The sequence below is a fragment of the Sapajus apella genome, unplaced genomic scaffold (assembly GCF_009761245.1).
Source record: "Sapajus apella isolate SASKATOON/1434 unplaced genomic scaffold, GSC_monkey_1.0 scaffold20, whole genome shotgun sequence".
Taxonomy (NCBI): Eukaryota; Metazoa; Chordata; class Mammalia; order Primates; family Cebidae; genus Sapajus; species Sapajus apella.
The window spans coordinates 24,995,176-25,019,638 of NW_022436960.1; the positions used below are offsets into that span (position 1 = coordinate 24,995,176).

A 24,463-nucleotide genomic window follows, 5' to 3' on the forward strand; every position below is an offset into this window, starting at 1 on the left:
CAAGCATATTGGGAGTATGGAGACGGACCCGACCCTCACCACACTCAAAGAGCTTGACTTCTTCATGGGCTCCATCTTCCACCACAATCAATGTGTCAAGACACTGCACGGATCACCACAGCTGTGGTTCTTCCTCCTGTGAATTCTCAAACGGTCAGAACAGACACTTCTTCAGTCACTCCTTCCCTGTTAGTCAGTCAGGAGAGCAAAAGTATAAACACTTCCATTTCTCATGATGTCTTCAAAAGCCACAAGAACACCTTAGTCAAGAGCATCCTCTTGCCCTGATCGAATGTTCTGAGCCATCCTCCCCAAGAACAGCACAGCCTGAATGTTGGCTCTGGAACCAGCACATGGAGCTCCTGAGGGCTTGGCGAACCCTCTCCTGCATTCCCCAGGCCTGCTGAAGAAGAGGGAAGGGTGATTCCTCCTGGAGTCGGAAGCCAAGCTCTCAGTATAGACAACCCGAAGAGCTCTCCAAGCCCTGCACTGCTGGGATTGAGGGTTAGGTAACCCTGTGTAAACAGGCATACGGCTCAGGAAGACAAGTGTGTTGGAAAAACAGTGGTGTGACACACATCTCTCTCCCCAGTTCCTGTGTGCCCTGAGGGAACATCAGGGCAGTCCTTAAAGACCAGCTCCAGCCCAGGGTGGTGGCTCACGCCTGTAATCCCAGCACTTTGGGAGGCCGAGGCAGGTGGATCACCAGAGGTCAGGAGTTCGAGACCAGCCTGGCCAACATGGCAAAACCCTGTCTCTAGTAAAAATACAAAAATTAGCCAGGCATGGTGGTATGTACCTGTAGTCCCAGCTACTCAGGAGACTAGGGCAGGAGAATCGCTTGAACCCAGGAGGCGGAGGTTGCAGTGAGCCGAGATGGCCCCACTGCACTCCAGGCTGGGAGGCAGGGTGAGACTCTGTCTCAAAAATAATAATAATAATTGTAAGTTATTAAAAAAAAAAAAAAAAAAAAAAAAAAAAGACCAGCTCCAGGGTTGGACACAGTGGCTCACACCTGTAATCTCAGCACTCTGGGAGGCCAAGGCAGGCAAATCATTTGAGGTCTGAGTTCAAGACTAGCTTGATAATATGGTAAACCCCATTTCTACTAAAAAAAAAAAAACTACACACACACACAAATATTAGTCAGGCATGGTGGCATGTGCCTATAATCCCAGCTACTTGGGAGACTGAGGCAGGAGAATCACCCCGGGAGGCGGAGACTGCAGTGAGCTGAGATCACACCACTGCACTCCAGCCTGGATGACAAAAAAAAAAACAAAAAACACCAGCTTCAGTGCCAACTTCTCAGCAGAGCTGCCCTGACCGGATGGGGCATAGGAGACCCTACTTCTGAATCCTCAGAGCACCTACAAGCTGTACTTCTCATGGGCACTGACAGCTGCGACTTCATATTATCTGATGTTGTTTCCCACATTAAGTGTCTCTTATTACATAGAACAGTTCTGCTATAATACTTGTTTTGAAAACACAAATTTGTTCCAATGCAATTGATATGTTAGGAAACAGTTTGATCATAATGCACATTTTGGATTTGCTTATGCGTACCATCATCTGCAAGAAACACCGTGAATGCAGAAAGCTGCATCCAGCAGAGCCGTGCCACATTGGAATACACAAAACAAACACACCTCGACATCACTGCGAGTCGGTGAGTCACCCCATCTGGCCTTACAACTTTCCGTCCCATTTCTTTTTTGTTTTTCCTTGAGACAGAGTCTCACTGTGTCATCCAGGCTGGAAAGCAATGGCATGATCTCGGCTCACTGCAACCTCTGCCTCCTGGGTTCAAGTGATTCTCCTGTCTCAGCATCCCAAGTAGCTGAGATTACAGGAGTACACCACCATGCTTGGCTAATTTTTGTATTTTTAGTACAGATAGGGTTTCATCATGTTGGCTAGGCTGGTCTCGAACCCCTGACCTCAAGTGGTCTGCCCACCTCTGCCTCCCAAAGTACTGGGATTACTGACATCAGCCACCATGCCCAGCCTCTGTCCCATTTCAAAGGACTCCTTCCACCATCCCACAAAATTCACAAGCAGCAACCCTTCTGATGCCCACTTCCATAGCAGGCTCAAGATAAAGTGCCATATGTATTGCTTCCTTATGTATTTCTTAGCCATTTAATGTGTGTAAAACTATGCTATTCATTTTTATTCATCCTTATCTTATTTTCTATGTTACAGATGATTTTTTTTTTTTTTTTTTTGAGAGGGAGTTTCACTCTTGTTGCCCAGGCTGGGGTACAGTGGTGCTATCTCAGCTCACTGCAACCTCCACCTACCAGGTTCAAGTGATTCTCTTGCCTCAGCCTCCCGAGCAGCAGCTGGGATTACAGGTGTGTGCCACCACACTCTGCTCGTTTTTACATTTTTAGTAGAGACGGGGTTTCACCATGTTGGCCAGGCTGGTCTGAACTCCTGACTTCAGGCGATCCATCTGCCTCGACCTCCTAAACTGCTAGGATTACAGGCATGAGCCACTGCACCCTGTGACTAACAAATTTTTTTGAGTGTTGTGCCCCTAACCCTATTTCCTCATAAGCTCTGTGGTTTCTAGGAACACAGAAATAGTGCAGTTATGCAAAATCACACAACAGAAACCACAGATTCTATGGTTCTGTTACAGCAGAGCCAACTGTATGAGCTGATGTCATACACGTGTTTAAAACAGTCTCGGCGTACAGTAGTGTTAGCATCGCCGCCATCATCATCCCATGCCTCACCGAGGAAGAGACCACAGCATATAAGTTCTTGGCTAGGGCTCAGTGTCATGTAGTTGTCGATTATTCAATAAACATCTGTTTAACTGACTAACTGGTCAACAATCACACTTGATATTTCTTTGCAAATTGCCTTCAAGGGATTTAATGCACATCACCAGTGACAAATCGTTCACCCTCAGTAAGAGGACTCAGGAAGAAGATGTCCCATTTATGTCCTGAAAGGGATACTCCGGGCAGAGACCCACATACCACCATGCTCTTCCACCAAACCACCATGCCCCCCATTGCCTCGTCCTGCCTACCTTCAAGAAGTCAAAATGCTTGAGCATCTGGGACACCTTCTCAGCATTCCTCCCTTCTTTGAGGAAATCCAGCTCCAAAGGCAGGTTCTTCTTAGCTTCATCCACAAGCCACATGAACTCAAATTCTGGGAATAGCTGCTTCACAGCCAGAACGAGCACCTGAAATCCAACAAGCACCCCAGTCATTGGCCCACAGCACACACCAAGGGACACTTCCTACCCTCCTGGCTGGTTCTCCCCTGGAGTAAGGGAAACTGCTCCCCTGAGGCGCATCCCTTCTCTGAATTCCAGGAGGAAAACATAGTAGGCCCCTGCTCTCCCATAAGCTCTTCGTACTCTGCACCAAATCAAGATGGTGATAGCCCCACAGCCAGCAGCGGTAACCATGACCACCATTTGCTGAGGGTTCCCCTCATGCCCACCACTAACTAAGCACCTTTGTTTCTTTTTATTTTATTTTATTTAAGTTCTGGGATACATGTGCAGGACGTGCAGGTTTGTTACATAGGTAAGCGTGTGCCATGGTGGTTTGCTGCACCCATCAACCCATCACCTAGGTATTCAGCCCAGCATGCATGAGCTCTTTCTCCTAATGCTCTCCCTCACCCCCCACCCTCGCCAAACAGGCCCCAGGTGTGTGTCGTTCCCCTCCCTGTGTCCATGTGTTCTCATTGTTCAGCTCCCACTCATAGGTGAGAACAAGCAGTGCTTGTTTCTTTGTTCCTGCATTATTTTTCTCAGGAAAATGGCTTCCAGCTTCATCCCACTCCCTGCAAAGGACATGATCTGGCTCCTTTTTGTGGCTGCATAGTATTCCAAGTGTATTTGTACAACATTTTCTTTATCCAGTCTCTCGTTGATGGGCATTTGAGTAGGTTCCACATCTTTGCTATTGTGAATAGTGAACTAAGCACTTTACTGACTACTAAACTTAATCCTTGCAACAACTCTTGGACGCACACAGATACACATCTTATCATCTCTTTTCTGTTGTTGTTGTTGTTTAGACAAGCTGTCACTCTGTAGCCCAGACTGGAGTGCAGCGGCACAATCACCGTTCACTGCAGCCTGGACCTCCTAGGCTCAAGAAATCCTCCCACCTCAACCTCCTGAGTGGCAGATGTGCATCACCATGCCCTGTCCTCAATCATTCCTCCTGCCTCGGCCTCCCAAAGTGTTATCCCTTTTTATAGACAAGGAATTTGTGGCTCTGAGGGGTAACATGATTTTCCCAAAACTTGCCCAGCAAGGAAACACAGAGCTAGAATTCCCCTTGGGTCCACCCAGCTCCACAGCCCTTGCTCTGAAGCACTTAGCTCCACTGCTCCTGTGGCTGCTCCCCAATCTCTTCAAGGTCTGTTCACAAAGCACTGGGAGGGTGCTGCAACTGTCATTGTCATTACTTTATTTCTTAAGCTGAATGTTAGGTGCTTCAACATTTATCATTACTATTTCCTATACTTTCTATACTTGTCTAAAATATTTCATAATAAAAAACTAAATAGGAATAAGAAAACAAGGCTGGGTAAGACAAGAGGAGAAAGAGAGAAGGAATTTGACCACTTGGATGAAAAGCTTAGATTTTTGGCAATTTGGCTCCACTGTGGATTCTTGAGTGATGACATGATAAAGGTGGGATTTAGAAGACATATCTATCATTCAGGGGTCAGTTTAATGATGCGAAATTAAAGAAGAGCCCAGTGATCTGTGCAGAGCATACCATAGCCCCCTCCATGGGCAAGGACTCAATCCTGAGGCTGCCCCACCACCAGAACCCTGAACTTGAGATGGGTGCACAAGTTCCTGAATGATGGCTCTGTAGTGGGCGAGCAAGGGTATTGCCAGGGACGTGGCAGGTGTTCCAAGATTCTGGGAGGGTAAAAGAAGGCCCCTGATCTCCTATAAGCTCTCCTGTTGGTGTTTGAAGCCAGGCCTGGGGAGAGCCGTTGACTGATTGACCCAGTAATTCTTAGTAGAAATGACAGTCCGAGTTATCTGAGAACAACCATCTCTACTCCTGGCTACAGCAGATGGCAATAAGAACTAACAGGCTGTGGGCCTGTTGGTACCAAAAGAACTTCCTCTTCCCATCTTTCCAGAAAGACTTACTGAGCCCCAGCTGAAGGCCTTGTCTCAAGCTTCTTTTTGCCCTGTTCCATATTTTGCCCAAATGTTGGCATGTGTGACACAAAGGAAATCAATCTAAAGCCAGACTATTAGCTACAAGGCATTTACAGCTTTGTTTTCAAGCCCTATGTCCTGGGTGATGTACCAGATGCTATTCTAAAAAGAATCATCACACAGCGTTATCATGCTCAATTTCTACCAAAACTTCTTTTAATTACATCTGGCTGTAGTTTAATTTCTTTTGAGTCTTGTCTGTTCTTTCATGGGCTAGACCTGTGACCTTATGATAATTGATTTAGTTTATGTTTTGTTTGTATCACACAAGACTAGAAGGAAGAGGGGGTAACAGAGAGGTCTGGACTGTATACGTCATGCCCTGGCACCTGGGCACTGCAGCCTGCAGACATCGCATCTCGTCACAGTGCCCTTAGATGGCCCTCAGTGGCAACCAAGGCAGAGGCACAGCAGATGCACAGGAAACAGAAGCTATTCCCCCAGGCCCAAGCGGAGGCCAGCCATGCCAGCTAAGTCACCTGAATCCCACTTCTCTGGTCTCGGAATTCAGGCAAGAAAAGTTCTCCAGCATTCTGCTCCAATCTAAACTCCAGAGGGTCTTGCCCAGGAGAGGCGAGGAATGGCGCCACAATGAGGCACTCTCCTGTGTTCAGTCAATATTGACTGAATACCCTCTGGGTAATTACCATGGGCCAGACGTGGATATGCACAGAGAGCTACCTGTAACCCAGTGAGGTCTCTACTTAGGGATGAAGCTTCTGGCCAAACAATAATTCCTCATCATTTGTTGTATGGTCACTGTTTTTTGTGAAATTTTAAATTATCATTAACATCCAAACAGCACTGAAAGGCACATTAAAGATTTTCCAGTTACTAATCAATTACACAATTAGTCATTACTAATACTATTGGTTATTATTAACACTTGATCATACGTGATGTCATTAATCATAAGCAGTCAATTTTACTAATATTAATTGCTAGTAACTAATTAGTAAGCTAATTCATAACCCAAGAAACTTTAGAGTGCTCATCGAACTGGTTTCTAAAGCAAGCTGTGGGTTGTGGGTAACTTCCTTGGTTACTTTAAAATGAAGGGGGTTCTTTGAATAGAAGTCAGTGGTTCTCAGATTTATGGAATGTCACCATCCCCTTTATAGGAAATCACCAATTTTAAAACTTCTTACCAGCTACAAAGCCTAGAAAATGTACATACATAATTTTGCACATAATTCAGAGGGTTCCCCAACCCCTTGAAATTCAGTTGGTGGTAAGGGGTTCAGGTTAACAGTCACCTGGTTCAAGTGTTTTGGGCTAACTTTTCCTGGCTGAAGAAAAGTAAAATAAAATTCAGTTTCACCCTCTGGTTTCATTCAACTCTCTTCTTAAATGAATATACTTAGCCTACCTTTAAGCTGATTCATTTCAATTTTTCTTTGTGACAACAGATGCAATCAACTAAAATTAAACAGGTGGTTGTTATCAATTTGACTTTTTGATTTTTCTCCCAAAATGCATCTTCTCCATAAAATTCTTCTAACAGCCAATGTTTTCACCAGTGCCTCCCCCCTACTCAACACTCTGCAGATGTTTATTGAATAGTCACATGAATGAATGAGTGAGTAAATGAATGAACAAATGAATATTTCAAAGAGTTTGTCTGCTTCTCTGGCATAATTATATGTTCACATGTGTTATCCAAAGAAAATGAGTTTTCCTGTTTCTGAGGTTTTAGTGCAAAGAGCCATAACTTCTGAATTTGGGGGAATCGTAGTTTCCGAATGCCTAAGAATTATCTTCTTGATCTGGAACCTTACGAATCAATTAAGGTTTATTCAAAAATTAATACTTCCTTCAAGGGAAAATAATAAGACTAGCTTCCCATAGAGTCACTGGCTTAAAGTGAGGAAAAATCAACTGCAGGCCACACAGAAACATAATGGAAAAAAATAAAGAGTCACACAGAAGTTTGAAAACTAGTGACTGGGCTGGGCACGGTGGCTCACATTTGTAATCCCAGCACATTGGGAGGTCAAGACGGGCAGATCACTTAAGGTCAGGAGTTCAAGGCGAGCCTAACCAACATGGGGAAACCCTATCTCTATGAAAAATACAAAAATGGGCCAGGAGTGGTGGCGTGTGCCTATAGTCCCAGCTACTCAGAAGGCTGAAGCACGAGAATTGCTTGAACCCAGGAGGCAGAGGTTGCAGTAAGCCAAGATCATGCCACTGCACTCAAGCCTTGGCACTCTCAAAAAAAAAAAAAAAAAAAGGATAGGAGGAAAGAAAGAAAGAAAAGAAAACTAGTTTCTGTTATTTATAATAGCAAAAGAGAAGGCGAATTATCATTATTTAGTTCCTACTACATGCCAGGCACTGTGCTACAAGCACTTTACACGCACACTTTCATTTAATCCTTTTCTTGCCAATTTTACATAGTAGGAAACAGGAACTGTCAAAACAAGATCTGACCTGGGCTTTTCTTGTTCATTCTGTATGCAGCCCTGCCTCGTGCAATACAACGTAACGACACAGGACAATACAAAAGGAAGCTCAAGATAAGGCAGAGAAGGAGCTTTGTAAACTGTAAAATGCAACTGGAAATGTGAGTTACTGTTATCAAGTTATTGCACATTATAAAAGAAATAATGTTCTACGGGAAAACAGCATACTAAATGGAATGCTTGTACCGATCCAAACTAGTAAAAATGAATGTTCGACAAGGATCGAAAATCAATTCAGAGTGATGTAAATAGCTTGCCATTCATGGGGTTTATCTTTGTTCTGATAAGTTATTAAAGTACATACTTTTTAGAAAACAGATTTATAGGGTGAAGAGAAGTTTCCTTGGGTGGCCGATGTCTCTGGATATTTTTAAATACACATTTAAAAAAATAAAATCACTGTTGAACTCTGTGTTGACGCAAACATTGCCTAGCCACCCACTGTTCAACCAAGACATTTAGTAAGAAACTAGATGAAGCCATGCGTGGGGGCTCACACCTGTAATCCTGTACTTTGGGTGGTCGAGGCGGACAGATCACCTGAGGTCAGGGGTTTGAGACCAGCCTGGCTAACATGGCAAAGTCCTGTCTCTCCTAAAAATACAAAAATTAGCCAGGCATAGTGGCAGGCACCTGTAATCTCAGCTACTTGGGAGGCTGAGGTAGGAGAATCACTTGAACCCAGGCAGCGGAGGTTGCAGTGAACCGAGATTACGCCACTACACTACAGCCTGAGTGACAGAGTGAGACTTGGAAGGAAGGAAGGAAGGAAGGAAGGAAGGAAGGAAGGAAGGAAGGCAGGCAGGCAGGCAGGCAGGCAGATGGTAGACAGCACGCACTGAAAATGCTTCTCAGAAAAAGTCAAAAACATGACTGCCACAGGTTTTTACTTTTTGAGACCCTTGGGATGGGCCAGATGACATCAAGCAATAAATCAGATTTAGTGCTCACTCCAAAGAGTCCCACCCCAACGTAGTTGAGTGCCTTGGGGCCCAGTGGTACGTGAAGGGCATAGTACTTGGCAGTGATTAGATTCCTCAGGGGTGATAGGGCAAGGGGTGTTCCTCATCAATTCAGAAGCTGGAGAAATAACTGGGAGTGATACAGGGTGATTAGAACTGAGGATTACGGTAGTACCACAGCTCCGGGACCATCTGAGTCCTACCCTGCCCTCAAGCAGTGAAAATGGCAGTGAGATATGGCCCGCTAAGTTCCCCAATATTGTGGGTAGAAAAGAACTGCTGCAAAGCCAGCCCGCCAGCAGACGGATGGACTGTGCTTCGTCAGTTCACCCCCTCCTGCTGAGTCATTGTTCCAATCTCTGGGCCCAATTAGTCTGGCTCTGGACAGCCACTCAAATCAATAAGAGTCCCTGGCCATGCATCTAGAAGTAGAGTTGCCCCAACTATTAAAGGGACAATATCAGGTGATAATGACAAAGCTAGAAAAACATCCTTGGCTCTGCCTTTTTCTTTTGTGCAAAGTCATCAACACCATCAGATTCACTGAACACCATTTACTGAGAATCAGCCTCCCTCCCCTGCCATCCTTCAACAGTCTATCCTAAAGACTCTCTCCCTTCCCCAACGGAGAAAATTCACAGGAGACACAAAACTCTAGGGTGGTACATGCTATTGGAGGCCAAACCAACAGCCATCTCTCCCATCATCCTGGCTAACACAACCCAGAGTTTGTACATCCTTCATGTCCTTCAAGGAAAGCAGGCCTGAGAAGGTGAATCATGATTGGTCTAAGCCAATCAAAGTGGTCTCAGTTTTTTTGCTAAGACTGATTTAGGAATGGGCATTACTTTTGGACAATAAGAAATGAAGGGAACTCTACTATGGAACTGCTTTTTTTTTTGATAAGGAATATGAAAAGGGAAATAGGTCCTCACTGGCATCCGGATGTTACCTACTTGTAACACCAGGAGCTGTTACTGTTTTGGGACTGTGCAGGGTGCTGGCTAGGAGGGCAAGCCAGGAAGCTGAGATAGCAGAGTAAAACACACACGAGTCTGAGTTGTTACAAACCACAATGAGGTGCCGGGCTGTCTGCCTTGAAACAGCTGACCCAAGTTCCAGACACCTTCACATGTGAGATAATATGAGCTAGCATTGGCTATACCACTTTAAGTCGGATTTTCTGTTTCTTAGAGCCAGCTGAAAGCATCCCAACTGATAACAACCAATCGTCACCACCCACTTGCTCTCAAAAGTCTCACCCGTGTAGACCTCTATCACCCTGTAAACTCACAGTCATTATGAGATTTAGATTTACAAGGTCACCTCCTAAAATGCAAATATAAAGAGGTTAAGCCTATCGTCACTCTCTTTACTATGAATTGCTTTCATCAGATTGCTTTCCCCGTAAGACCAGGCCACGATCAATTACGGGGCAGTAGGGGGTGCGCAAGAGTGGGAGAGGAGCATAAGGGCACACAACGCCTGGAACTGCCATGAAAGGAGACGTAGAGGCTGTGCAGAAAATAGCTTTGCCTCCTCTCCATCCCTAAGCTTCTGGTAGCCCTAAATGTCCCCTAGAAATCATTCTTCAGGCCAAGAATGCCTTTACCTTCCTGGGATTGTCATTCCTAAATATAAGACACCGTTTAGGTCTCAACACAGAAAAACAAAATATGCACTTCAAGTATCAAACAAATGAGCTTTCCCATTGGGCTCTTCTTGGTTTTGTGCCAGAGAAGGACCCAGGCAGCACTTTTCCCACCAGAGACCAAGCCCAGTGAGATGGCAGTGTTACCCAGTGCTGCTGCTAATCCTGATGGTCCATGGGGTGGTGGCCTTGGCTGTTCTCCTGAAGGCTGTAAGTGTGGTTTCAGGTTTGCCTTGTGATCCCAGCCCCAGAACTACCTCAGCCACTGCCAAGGAGCCACTGTGTACTCTGCACACAGCCTGCCAGGCTGTGCTTCCCAAGAAAAGCATGTGATGCTTATCTCAGGGAGGAAGATGCCAAATCTTTATTACTGCTATTATTGCTCTGACCTTACAGCAACCATTACCTAGGGAGCTAGCAAGAAAGCGCAGAGAAAAAGCGACAACTGTCCTCCCTGTCCAAGTGGGCCCTGATGGGTTTACTACACAGAGGCAGCTTCCTGCCTGACTCAGGAGTGCTTTCTGGGGTTCGGGAAACCCTGGGATCCTCCAAGTCTCCCTGTTTTCTCCCAGCTATGGCTGTTCCACAGCTGCCAACAGGTGTGCTAGAAAAATCAGGTTTCTAGGCAGATGCTCAAGGCCACCCGGAAACCCTGCTCTGCTGCCCTGGTCAGCTCCCTTTCCACTGCACACAGTAGCTGTTCCAAACCTTCACCCACCCTCGAGCCTCCAATGCTACCTTCTACCCCCTCATTCTCAGCAGATGGTCTTGCCTCCTACTTCAAAGAAAAAATAGAGGCTATCAGGCTGCTACACACTCTGCTGCCCACTTTCCCTCCCCATCTCTCCTCTGCCCCACACTCTCGTCTGTATCCAGCCTTCCTACCTTCCACTGAGCTCAAAGCAAAGCCTGATCAAAGGCTAAGGTTCCCACCTGTGTTCTTCATTCCCAGTCACCTGCATCTCCCCCAGGACTTGATCTAGCAATTACTTTTCTCCGCTGAATCCCCAATCTGCCCCCTTCCCCATCAGCTACAATTCCACTCAAGTCTCCCCAATATTTAACCTGACGTTCCGCTCTGACCACTACTTAACTTTCCCAACCTTCCACAGGTAAACATTTGAAGAAAGAACATTCTCCATGAAGGGTCTCCACTTCCTTGAGTCCCAATTCCCTTTCACCCTGCTCAGGCCACTGTAGCTTCTCTTCCTAACCACCCTAAATTGCCAAATCCAAAATACCCTTTCCAGTGCTTTACTGATTGATCCCCCATTTGATAACGTTGAAGAATTCTGGCAGACTCTATTTTCAGAAAAGGGGCTGCAACAGTACCTCCCATTCTTATACACTTGGAGAACCTTGCCACTCTCCCATTAGGATGTAGAGTCTATTTCCCCAATGCTGAACTTAACTAAGGGGGCCTTTGTGACTGATTCATCCAAAAGAGTAAGTAAGAAGTAATCCTATGTGGCTTCCAAGGCTGAGTCATAAAATTGTGATGTACTTTCAGCCTTATTCTCTTGGGTCACTTGCTGTTAGAACCAGCCGCCATGCTGTGGGGAAGACCAAACAGCCATGTAGAGGCTGATATGGTGAGGAACTAAGGCCCTGGCCCACAGCCCCAGTTAAGCTCCCAGACAACAGCTAGCACCAACTTGCCAGCCAGGGAATGAGCCACTCCAGCCCCCAGTCAAGCTACTCCAGCTACTGCTGCATAAAACAGATGAGTTTCTCTACCAAGCCCTGGCCAAACTGTGAATTCATGAGCAAAACACATGACTGTTGTTTTAAGGCACTGTGTTTTGAGGTGACTCATTATGAAGCATTAGATAACTGACATAGCGCTTTCATCTTTAACTTTTCTCCACTGAATATGGCAGCACTGCTCAATCCTGGTTCTCCTCCAGTCTCTCTAACCATGCTCTCTTAGTCTCATTCATGACTTATTCTCTTGGGCTCACCCCCCAACGAACAATGTTTTGCACAATTTTTTCCTTGCCTTCTTTCTTCTTTTTTTTTTTTTTTTTTAACTCTACATACCTACTAACTCAGCTATCATGAGTATCTTTGCTCATAAATGCTGAATTTGCATTCCAGCCTGGACTTGAGACCAACGGGGATATCCCTATCCAAAACTGCCAAGAGCACCATCTCACCCCACGTGGTTGCTGCACTGACCACTTCACTTTGCTGTGAGATGCATCTCAATCCCCTTATTCTCATGAGAACTTCCATTTTCCAGGCGCCCTTGCCAACTTACTGCCAGCTAGGTTTTGCCCGGAGGCAACACTGAGGGACAAGAGTTGGAAACTCTTCTGCCTCAAATAGCAACTGTGGCTCCCACTCCCAAGTGATGGGCCCTAAGTCTGATCTGGCCCCCAATGAACAGGTTCACCACAGTCTCAGCTTCTACCTGGTGGTCCCAGCTCCTGGGCTCTAAAGAACCACATATTCTCTTTGTCCCTCCAGCTTGAGGGTGGCAGTGGCTTCCCGCTGTTGGTAAGTGTCTCTCCATCCCATTTGGCTTTTCAGCAATTACATCATTGGTAAACTCCATTTTCTGTTTGAAATACGTAGAGCAAGTTCTTTTTCCCAACTATACCCTAAGTGATATACAGTTGTCCCCCTTCTCTGTGGCTTTGCTTTCCAAGGTTTTACTTATCCAAGGTCAGCTGTGTCCTGAAAATAGGTGAGTACAGTATAATAAGATATTTTGAGAAAGAGACGAAATTCACCTCACTCTTATTATAGTATATAATTATTCTATTTTATTATATTTGTTAGTCTCCTACTATGCATAATTTATAAATTAACTTTATCATAAGTTTATATGTGTATTAGTCTGTTCTCATGCTGCAAATAAAGATATATCCAAGACTGGGTAATTTATAAAAGCAAGAGGTTTAAGGAACTCACAGTTCCATATGGCTGGGGAGGCCTCACGATCATGGCAGAAGGCCAAGGATAAACAAAGGCACATCTTACATGGCAGCAGGCAAGAGAGCTTTTGCAGGGGGACTGCCCTTTTATAAAACCATCAGATCTCATGAGACTTATACACTATCATGAGAACAGCATGGGAAAGACCTGCCCTTGTGATTCAATTACCTCCCACCGGGTCCCTCCCACAACACATGGGGCTTATGGGGGCTACAATTCAAGATGAGATTTGGGTGGGGACACAGCCAAACCATATAAATGTGTATAAGACAAAAACAGTGTATGTAGGGTTGGGCACCATCTAAGGATTCAGGGATCCACTGGGAGTCTTGGAATGTATCTTTACAGACAAGGGGAAACTACTGTATATAGTTAAACATACTCAAACATAATCACTTAAGTCAGAAACCTAAGACGTTTGTCTCCTTCTCATTCGTACCAGTTGTAACTCCACCCCATGTGTAAAGCTGGTCACAAAGTCCTGACGATTCCTCCCCTTGAACCCATCAAACTCCCTAACCCCCATTACACTGCCTCACTTCAAATCACTATTTCTCTCTCAGACCAAAGCAGCAACCCCTCAACTGGTCTCCTGGCTACAGTCTTTCTGCCTTCCGATACATCCTCCAGACTCCCAACAGATTTTTATTTCTAATGCACATCTGATCATGACAGTCCCCTGATTAAAATTCTTAAATGGTTCCCCACTGACTATAGGAAAAAAATCAGATCTGCTCAGATCCACAGATATGTAGTGAGTGTTGACCATGCACACCGTTCTGTGCCTTCGCCTGGAATCCAAACCCCCGTGTTCTGTCCTAACTACCTTCCCAGCCTCATCTCCACTTCGAGCTCATACCATCTGAACAAGCTGAAGTCATCCAAGTACGTTCCGTCCTCCAAGAGTCAGGCCTTTACACCTGCTGGACTGTCCCTCTCCTGCCTGGTTACCTCAAGAGTCACCATCTTGTTGCAGCCCCTTGGGTACCCCATCCATCCAGGCACAGTGCTACATGGCACTCTGCAAACACACTGTGGCTGTTTACACACCTGTCTCCACTAAATGGGGAGTGCCCCAAGATGAAGATGGAGCTCACTCACTCTCATGTACCCAGCACCCACCTAACACAGGGTGCAGAAGACCCTCAATGTATACATCAGGTTTGGTTAATGTGAGTCGAAATTAACAAACTGAGAGTACAGAGTGAGGAAGGGAGCAAAGGAAGGGAAACAAGAAAAGGAAGGAAGGCTGCGCACAGTGGCTCATGCCTGTAATTCCAGCACTTTGAGAGGTCGAGGCGTACAGATCATGTGACGTCAGGAGTTCGAGACCAGCCTGGCCAATATGGCAAAACCCTGTCTCTACTAAAAATACAAAAATTAGCCAGGCATGGTAGTGGGCACCTGTTATCCCAACTACTCAGAAGGCTGAGGCAGGAAAATTACTTGAACCTGGGAAGTGGGGGTTACAGAGAGTGGAGATTGTGCCACTGCGCTCCAGCCTGGGTGACAAGAGCAAGACTCTGTCTCAAGAAAGGAAAGGGACATACTGACAGGTTAAACTTAAACAGATTGCTGACCTCCCCGGGGGAGGTGACGGCTACTGCCTCAAGCAGGGTACGCTCAGCTTCTTCTGCCCTTATTCTGAAGCACACAGCTAGAAAAGTCCACTAAGGCTTTTCCTAGGACCATTCAGACAGGTGAATTTGTTCATTCTAAACAAGTACCAGAGAACAAACCTGCAACCTGCATAGATATTTCTATGTGATCTGTATGTCAGTTTTATATCCCTGTTGACCACACGTTCCCTTTAGCTACAATTTAACAAATTAAGATGTAATTTTGTCTACCCCCTAAAAACACACCTTTGGTTCAGCTCATTTCTATGACATCCCTCCCCTGAGATCCCCTTGAACCCTAGCAGCTGCTCAGTGTGTTTTGAGACCACCACGTGAAGTTCCCAGGGACAAATCAAGAACTGACCCACACTGCCATGGGGTTTCGTGGTCACGGAGCTGTCATAACACCTCCTCTATTGTAATCTCAGCAATCCTCTTCCACTCTGCTGCTCAAAGGGCTGGACTCCACCCACCAGCCTGAACTGGTTCCTCCTAGGCAGCCTGGATCCCAGGACTCAGGAAAGAGAAAGGTAGGGCTCTCACCTCCATCAGGAGAATGTCCTTCGAGCTCTGAGCTCGCACCTTTGGGTGCTGAACCTTCACGGCCACCGTTCGCCCATCATGCAGAACTGCCTTGTGGACCTGGGCCAGGGAGGCAGTCCCCAGAGGGGTATCATCAAAGCTCTGGAACAAATCATGGATCTGTCGGGAATGGAGAGAAAACAAAGCAATTAAAAAGGTGACCCAGTTCAGCAAGAGGGAGCCAGGAAGAAGGGCCAGAGTCAGGACTGCCTAGTGCCTACAGGACAGATTTGTGAGTGCGTGCGTGTGTGTGTGTGTGTGTGTGCGTGTGTGTGTTGTGACAGAGTCCTGCTCTGTCGACCAGGCTGGAGTGCAGTGGCACTCCGCCTCCCAGGTTCAAGCAATTCTCCTGCCTTAGTCTCCTGAGTAGCTGGGATTACAGGCATGTGCCACCATACCCGGCTAATTTTTGTATTTTTAATAGAGACGGAGCGGGGCACAGTGGCTCACACCTGTAACCCCAGCACTTTGGGAGGCTGAGGCAGGCAAATCACAAGGTCAGGAGTTCGAGATCAACCTGGCCAAGAGACCAACCTGGCCAGTATGGTGAAATCCCGTCTCTTATAAAAATACAAAAATTAGCCAGGCATGGTGACGGGTGCCTGTAATCCCGGCTACTCGAGAGGCTGAGGCAGGAGAATTGCTTGAACCTGGGAGTCAGAGGTTGTGGTGAGCCGAAGATCGTGCCATTGCACTCAAGCCTGGGTGACAGAGCGAGACTCTGACTCCAAAAATATAGAGAGAGAGATGGGGTTTCACCATGTTGGCAGGCTGGTCTCGAATTCCTGACTTCAAGTGACCAGACTACCTCAGCCTCCCAAAATGCTGGCATTATAGGTATGAGCCACAGTACCTGGCCCCCAGGACAGATTTTTTGCTTTATCAGTTGGGTACCAGCCTAGGGTCTTGCCTGGTCCTCCACTGATGGACATTCACAGTAGGCATAGAGGGAGGGGGACAGAAGACGTGCATGGAGGGCGTGTCCTAATACCTGTGCATGGGGCCTTAAGCACTTCCTCCATCAATGGCCAAATAAGTGCTCTTCAGAAGTTGCAGAAGTGCTTCATCTGCCCATTGAACTATCCACCACTGTGCCTCCGGGGCTCTCACATATGGACATCCCAGCATTAACAGAATGTGGGCCCAGGGCAGCCCCAGTATCTCAGCCCCAGACAGGGATCAGATAGAGGGCGTTTCCATTCCACCAACCATGGGAGCTCAAAGAATCCTGGGCGGAGGCCCCAGACCAACAACCACCTTTTGTTCCTGCCTGAACAACAGTCTCAGCATGGGTCACCAAGTCCACTCCCAGCCTGGCTACTCCAGCAGAGACCCCAGGGCTGCAAGCCAGAGCTTTGCTTTAGGTCATCACCCGCAATGCCACTCAAAGGTAGCCCTGGGCAGCAGAGAACAGTGGCTCGCGCCTGTAATTCCAGTACTTTAGGAGGCTGAGTCTAGTGGATCACCTGAGTTCGAGACCAGCCTGGCTAAAGTGGTAAAACCCCATCTCTACTAAAAATCCAAAAATTAGCCAAGCGTGGTGGCAGGCACCTGTAATCCCAGCTACTTGGAAGGCTGAGGCAGGAGAATCGCTTGAACCCAGGAGGCGGAGGTTGCAGTGAGCCAAGATTGTGCCATTGCACTCCAGCCTGGGTGACAAGAGCAAAACTCTGTCTCACCAAAAAAAAAAAAAAAAAAAAAAAAAAAGGAGCCCTGGGCAAAGCCTCCTGCTCTTTCTGTGCCTCATTTTCTCTCTCCATGAAGTGGAAAATACACTCCTTACTCCTTCTTCTTTTTTCTTTCCCTCTTAGAAATGCCATACCAATTTTCCTGAAGGAAATAAAATTCCCTGACTTGAGTGGCCACATCTACACGGCCCAGATCCAAATATTCAGCCAACTGGGAAAAAGATCCCTAAAGGTCTTTTCCAAGATTGGGCAAGGCTGAAATCCTAACCCTCCCCATTTCGTTCTTTTTTTTTAAGATGGAGTTTTGCTCTCATTGCCCAGGCTGGAGTGCAACGCTGCAATCTCGGCTCACCACAACCTCCACCTCCTGGGTTCAAGCAATTCTCCTACCTCAGCCTCCAGAGTAGCTGAGGTTACAGGCATGTGCCACCACATGTATTTTTAGTAGAGACGGAGTTTCTCCATGTTGGTCAGGCTGGTCTCAAACTCCTGGCCTCAGGTGATCCACCCGCCTCAGCCTCTCAAAGTGCTGGGATTACAGGCGTGAGCCGCCACGCCAGCCCTCTTCATTTATTTAAAGCCTCTGTACAGCTTCAGAATCCTGGAAAGTCCAGACATGCGCACACACATATGCACAAGCGTGTACAGATGCCTGTTCTCCTGGCCCACCCTCCCAGATCCTCATGCTTTGAAGTCTGTTCAGTCTGTGCAGCCCTTCCTCCCTCCGTCACCACTACTGCAGCAGCCACTCTGCCCTGTCCCTCCGCCCCTCTCCTTGGACTTCAGATGTCATGTGACCCACAGCCACCATCCCACGCCATTTGTTAGGCTACACCATCACTTTCCTAATCTCATCTCATAAATCACTCCCTCCAGCCCTGTCATCATTTTTGTCGCTTTTGCTAAACTCCATCCCATTTATCAACATCCTGCCCAGACCAAAGGCCCAGGCCACATGGGGAAAGGCCTGTGCGTCTCTGTCAGGAGAGATGGGTATGGGATTGGCTTCCCTGGTCCCCTTCGTCCTGGTTTCTTTCATTATTATTATTTGTATCACCCCGAGTGGCTGGTTCTCCCTGCTCCCCCCAAAACACACTTTTCTTTTCTCCTCCTTCGTGAGTTCTAGGCTCCCAATAGCAAAATTCTTCCCTTCTCATCCACCCAATCATCCTGAGTTTCTCAGCACAAGAACCCATTATCATTATTATCATCATTATTATTATTATTAATTGTACTTTAGGTTCTGGGGTACACGTACAGATCATGCAGGATTGTTGCATAAGTACACACATGGCAATGTGGTTTGCTGCCTTCCTCTCCCCATCACCTATATCTGGTATTTTTCCCCACATTATCCCTCCCCAACCTCCCCAACTCCTGTCCCTCCCCTAGTCCCCCCCAACTGACCCCAGTGTGTGATGCTCTCCTCTCTGTGTCCACGTGTTCTAATTGTTCAACACCCGCCTATGAGTGAGAACATGCAGTGTTTGATTTTCTGTTCTTGTGTCAGTTTGCTGAGAATGATGGTTTCCAGATTCATCCATGTCCCTATGAAGGACACGAACTCATCATTTTTTATGGCTGTGTAGTATTCCATGGTGTATATGTGCCACATTTTCTTTATCCAGTCTATTGTTGATGGACATTTGGGTTGGTTCCAGGTCTTTGCTATTGTAAACAGTGCCGCAATGAACATACGTGTGCATGCATCTTTATAATAGAACAGTTTATAATTCTTTGGGTGTATACCCAGTAATGGGATTGCTGGATCAAATGGTATTTCTATTTCTAGGTCCTTGAGGAATCGCCACACTGTGTTCCACAATGGTTGCACTAATTTGCACTTAAGAACCCTTTATCTTGGGCCTGGGCTTGAGAACGGGAAACAATGGGATCATCATTCCTGTAAAACCCATTAGGACCTCAGCTGCAAGTGTGGAAGGGATTTTTGTCTGTTCTGTTCACTGCAGAATTCCCTGCAACTCCCTAGAACATGGCTGGAGCTAGTTGGTACCAAACAAACGTGTTGAATGACTGAATCCACTATTCTCTCCACTAGAGAAGAATTGAATCAACTCTTTCTTTCCTTTGAAGTGACTAGACCTTCCTGTTCCCACACTCCTATGAATCCAAAGACCTCAAACGTGGAACTTTCCAAAATAAAAAAAAAAGCATACCTGTTCCTCCAAGGCAGGTGTGAGGCCCTGGCCTGGCCAATCAGAACCCTGAATATCTCTGGCCACATGAATTATTAATTCAGAGATGTACAGGTAACTCAACTGGTCCAATCAGAATCAATCATTTCACTTTTATTTGATATAGAAGAGATGTTTTTCTCAGTTGAACTTGAACATAAAAATAGAAGCCTGCGGTGGAACTGCTGAGGGTCACATAGTAGCAACAAAGAATACAGCTGAGGCAAGAGACAGAGGGAGTGAGTCAGGGCCACAGTGTTTGAGCCTCTTGATCCAGCCATGCCTGAGTACCCACCCTAGGATTCCTTTTCCTGCCTAGGTCGGTTTCAGTTTTCTGCCTCACACAACTGAAGGGGCTCTGATGGATAAAGTGTTCTCAGGTCCTAGCAGGAATAAGTGAAAGAAACAGACATGGTGCCCAGCACCCGCAAGAGACCCAGTAAGTGTGAGTTCCATCCCCTTCCCACCCCCTTGCTGGGACAGGGACCCAGGAATGAAAGGGAAGGTAGAGCCTTGGCAATGTCCCCAGCTGTTACATAATGAGATCAATACCAAGCCCCTTTGCAAGCCCTCTGGAGTTCCTGAAGGAGCACCACCAAGCAGAGGGTTTTCTGGAGCACAGCTGTGAACACACACCCTTATCTCCCAGGCAGCTAAAATGACCAATCTTCCCACCTAAAGGGGCGTGAGGTCATCTGACCTCACTCCCTACCCCAAGCCTCCGCCTGACTCCCAGGAACATCTGTTCATTGTCTGAGAAGGACAACCAGTCTTTAAGCCAGTGTCCTTGCAGGGGCACTGCAGAGTCATTGCAACTGAAGAGTGACATGGCATCACTAGGGCTGTGTAGCAAGAACAGCTGCCAAGAGCACCCCACAGGGAGGTGAGGGAAGAAAAGAGCTGAGGCGAGCAGATCCTAATCTCCAGGGCGAGAGAAAGCCTGGTCCACCACATCCACATTCCCAAAGGACATGAAGGAGGCCTCCCACAATTCCCCATCCCCACCAGGGGAGTCAAGGGGGCCCCGGGATACCACCAAAGCCCAGTGCCCAACTTAGCACTCTGAACAAGGCCCAGCTGTGAGGACTTGCCCACATCTCCAATTCCAGCAGCAGAAGCAAAGACAGGCATGAGGAATGAGGATGCACCCCTCACTGGGCACTCGGGACCTGTCACACAGACACCCCACCCCACCACCTCCCCAGTGTCCCTGCAGCCATCTTTCCCTTCTCTATCAGGAAGCAAGTCACACGCCCACACCCTCCTGTGCTTAAGCGAGCACACACACATACACACACATGATAATTGATTGCTAGTGGATGTTCCTAGCTGGCTTATAAAAAAGGTAATTAAAGATTGGTGCTGCAGCCTGTAATTAAATATGAATAAAGTAGCTCTAAATGGAACCTTGATTCAAAGTGTTCAGTGGAAGTACTTTATGCTGATAGATGGTAAGGAAAAATAGACCCTGTCCCGAAAGCAGAATTTTACCCCCCATGCAGCTGAAACAAACGCCACCCCCCTCCAATCAGGCCTCGTCCCCCAGCCCTTTCAGCAGAAAACCATTACCAGAAACAAACTGCAGCATTTGCAGCAATTAGATTCAAGCAGGGCCCTCAGCTGCCTCCAGTCACTCACAGAAATTTGCCTCCCTTTCTAAGGCTTTCTTTCCCCATCTTTTTACCTCCCAACTCTGGGTCTAGCGGCAGAATCAGTTAAGTAAAACAACCGCATTTTAATATGACTAGTTATGTGCTTTTTAATTACTGTCGGCTCATGATTCAAATATATCGATGTCCCTGTCTAGAAAAGGAAAAATAATCAGAAAAAGAGTTTCTCTGGCTTTTGATCGTTTGGTTTCCCACTCTCTCTCTCTCTCTCTCTTTCTCCCTCTCTGTGTGTGTGTGTGTGTGTGTGTGTGTGTGTGTGTGTGCACGAGTGAAGCGGGGAGGTGTTTGTCGTTTTATGAGCAAAAGAGCACTAGGGGTAAGAAAAAATGTGTCATCCCCTAGAGGCTTGGCAAATCTGGAGCAGTTAAGTCCTCAGCAGTCTGGCTTCAAGAGCCTGGGAATCAGGAGAATAAGCAACTTCATACTGGAGTCAAAGGGCAGAGTAAGAGACTGTCCAGAAATAGCCCTGCAAGGTGCCCTGAAGCCAGGGTACTGGATAATGTTTCCCAACGGCCACATTGAGCATCCAAGCACTTGCCAAGACCAAAATAAGGTGACCGGAAGTCAGGATCTTCCTGAGAAACCACGCTACGCCTCCTGGGGAGTTTTGCTTGGAGTGTCTTAAACACCCCCTCCAGACACTGCAGGGTGGCCGGCCTCAGGCCTCTCAGGGGAGGGGCTCCCCAGTCACAGGATGGGGACGGCTGAATTCTTCCAAGATGGCTCACTTTCAAATATTCCAGCCTGTTGTTCCCATACTCGGTCACGTCAGGCCGATTTTGGTTTTAGAAACTACATCACCACATCAATAATGCATCTCACAAACCCCAAAATGCCTGGCTCCAGATGCAGACGGAAGCCTGCCTCAAAGCAGGCAAGCCCAGGCCTAGATGCCAAGACCAAGCAGTTCCCTCTTAGGGCACCTGGGGCAGAACCAAATCAGGGCAGGTTACCATGGCATCAGCAGCAAACAACATCTGGCTCCTGCAGTCTCAAACTGGCCCACCCTCCACCTGGCTGGGCGCCAGCTGCCATCCACTGGTGCCTGGTGAGGAGAGAAACAGGTCTCCGTCGGCACTAATGGAAGTGGTTGGAGACAGTTTCACCCACCTTTCCCACCCCCAGCCTAAGGCAGACACAATAACTCTAGCTATCTCGGACTCTGCAAAACTCTGATGGCTGCTTTGGGCAGAAAACCCACCACCACCTCTCAAATGTCTCTGTTTCAGAACCATCCGGTTCTCCCTACACCACTTTCCAGGGACCTGCCCCAGATACCCCTATATCTTATCATTGCCCTATCAGCCAATACCTGCTTTTGCTGCAGCTCCCGCCCATCCCCTTTAAACAGGTCTGATTTGTGACCCACCTCTTCAGGATTATTCCTGTATCTTCCAAGGTGACACCTGAGAGTGACAGCAACTTAGTGGCACATGCACACTCATTTCCTCATGGTAGTTTTAAATTATGTTCACAATGGCCGGGTATGGAGGCTGATGCCTGTAATCCCAGCACTTTGGAAGGCTGAAGCAGGAGGACTGCTTGAGGCTAGGAGTTCAAGACCAGCCTGGGCAACACAGCAAGATCCTGTCTCTACAATTAATTAATTATTAGGGGGGAAAAGGGTGAGAAATCACTGGGGTATCCTAAGCATGGAAATGGCATGCCCTGATGGGAGAGCCTTTCTGGTAGCAAGTGGATGTTAAAAATTAATTATCTGTTCATAACAGTCAAGAAAAAAATTAATTAATTGGCCGGGCATAGTGGCTCACACCTGTAATCCCAGTACTTTGGGAGGCGGAGGCTGGCAGATCACCTGAGGTCAGGAGTTCAAGCCCAACCTGACCAACATGGAGAAACCCCGTCTATACTAAAAAATACAAAATTAGCTGAGTGTGGTGGCACAGGTCTGTAATCCTAGCTGCTCAAGAGGCTGAGGCAAGAGAATTGCTTAAACCCGGGAGGCGGAGTTTGCAGTGAGCCAAGATCGTGCACTCCAGCCTGGGCAACAAGAACAAAACTCCATCTCAAAAATGATAATAATAATAACAATTTAACTAAATAAAACATGTCCACAAATTTTTAAATACTGCTCTTTGTCAGAGGGGGCACCTGTTCCCCTCCCTTGAGTGTGAGCTGGATAGAATTAACGACTCACTCCCAACAAAGAACACACAGAAGAAGCAACAATGTGTGACTTCCAAGACTAAGTCCTAAAGGCCCTGTGATGAGCCTCTCACTCGCCCTTGGATTGCTTGCTGTGGGAGAAGGAAGCTGCCATGTCACGGTCACACTCGTGCAGTCTGCAGAGAGGTCCATGTGGCAAGGAACTGAGGCCACCTGACAACAGTGAGCCATCTTGGAAACAATCCTCCAGCCCCCACCAGGCCTCCATAGGACTGCAACCTCATGAGAGACTCAGCTAGAGCCATCCAGTAAGTCACTCCCAAATTCCTGAACCACAGAAACTGTAAGATAACAAATGTTTACTGATTTAAGTCAGTAAGTTTTGGAGGTGGGATGTGGGTGATTTGTCATGTGGCAATAGCTAATACACCCCAAGCACACCCATGCCAGACATCACTAATCTATTCCTGATGAGTCCAGATGATGCCTTGGTATCTCGACACAGTGCTCCAGGCAGCTACTACAAACTGATCAGAATTCATATAGGAAAGGAAACCAATTTGCTATTTCCTTAGCCTAAGTCACAGTCAACACATATTTACTACAGGACCATCATATGACAGAAACCATGTTAATTACAGAGTGTACTTAACACAGTCTCTGATCATGAGGAGACCTCCGAAGGCAACAGCCTCTCAGAAAAACACATTTGTATTTTAGCAGGGCCTGCTGGAGACAGTGTGCCCTGCACATTGCTGCTTCCTCCAATCCTGAAAGACATGTCTGGCAAGATTAGAAGGGAGACATTTGACGTGCCAGAGGGGAGAACAGGCATCAAGGGTCTCTCTCCCTCCTCACTCCTTGTCTGGGCCTCCGCCCCACTCAACAGCTGCCCTGCCTAAGGTGGGAATACCCTAACCACCAGCTTCCCACTCAGAACAATTTATTATAATAAAAATAATGGCAATAACAGCTCAAGGACACGCCGACCTTGTCTTCCATGGAGTTTGTGTTCTTTCTGGGGTTCCAAAAGATCACACTATTGGTTCTGCAGAGCCATTAGCTATTGCTGTTGCCAAGCTGAAAAGAAAATGAAGGAGCCAGCAGCAGAACCTGAGGCCCTCTTGCCAAGGGCCAACCCCAGAAATTACAAAACTGTTCCTGCACTGAGGCTGGCACGATGCTTGCCAATTGCTGAAGGGCCTCCTGGCACAAGGTCATCGCCCACCTGGCTCTGCCAAAGGCATCACAGGCCACCAGGCTTCTTTCCTCCCTCAAGATGGTGACCAGCGGCTGACAGGCAGGGAAGCAGGGAGCCAGGGGCATCCATACTC

General features: G+C 47.0%; 1 protein-coding gene across 2 annotated transcripts in view; it reads right to left on the reverse strand.

Annotated features, from left to right (window-relative positions):
• The window catches only part of ADCK1 (aarF domain containing kinase 1), a 139,926-nt gene that overhangs the window by 30,464 nt on the left and 84,999 nt on the right, over nucleotides 1-24,463 (reverse strand). For both annotated transcript variants that reach the window (XM_032287731.1, XM_032287730.1), the window contains 2 exons: nucleotides 15,411-15,569; nucleotides 3,050-3,208 (listed from right to left, as the gene is read on the reverse strand). In XM_032287731.1, the coding sequence (XP_032143622.1) occupies nucleotides 3,050-3,208; nucleotides 15,411-15,569 (318 nt within the window). The remainder of the gene's footprint in view (nucleotides 1-3,049; nucleotides 3,209-15,410; nucleotides 15,570-24,463) is intronic.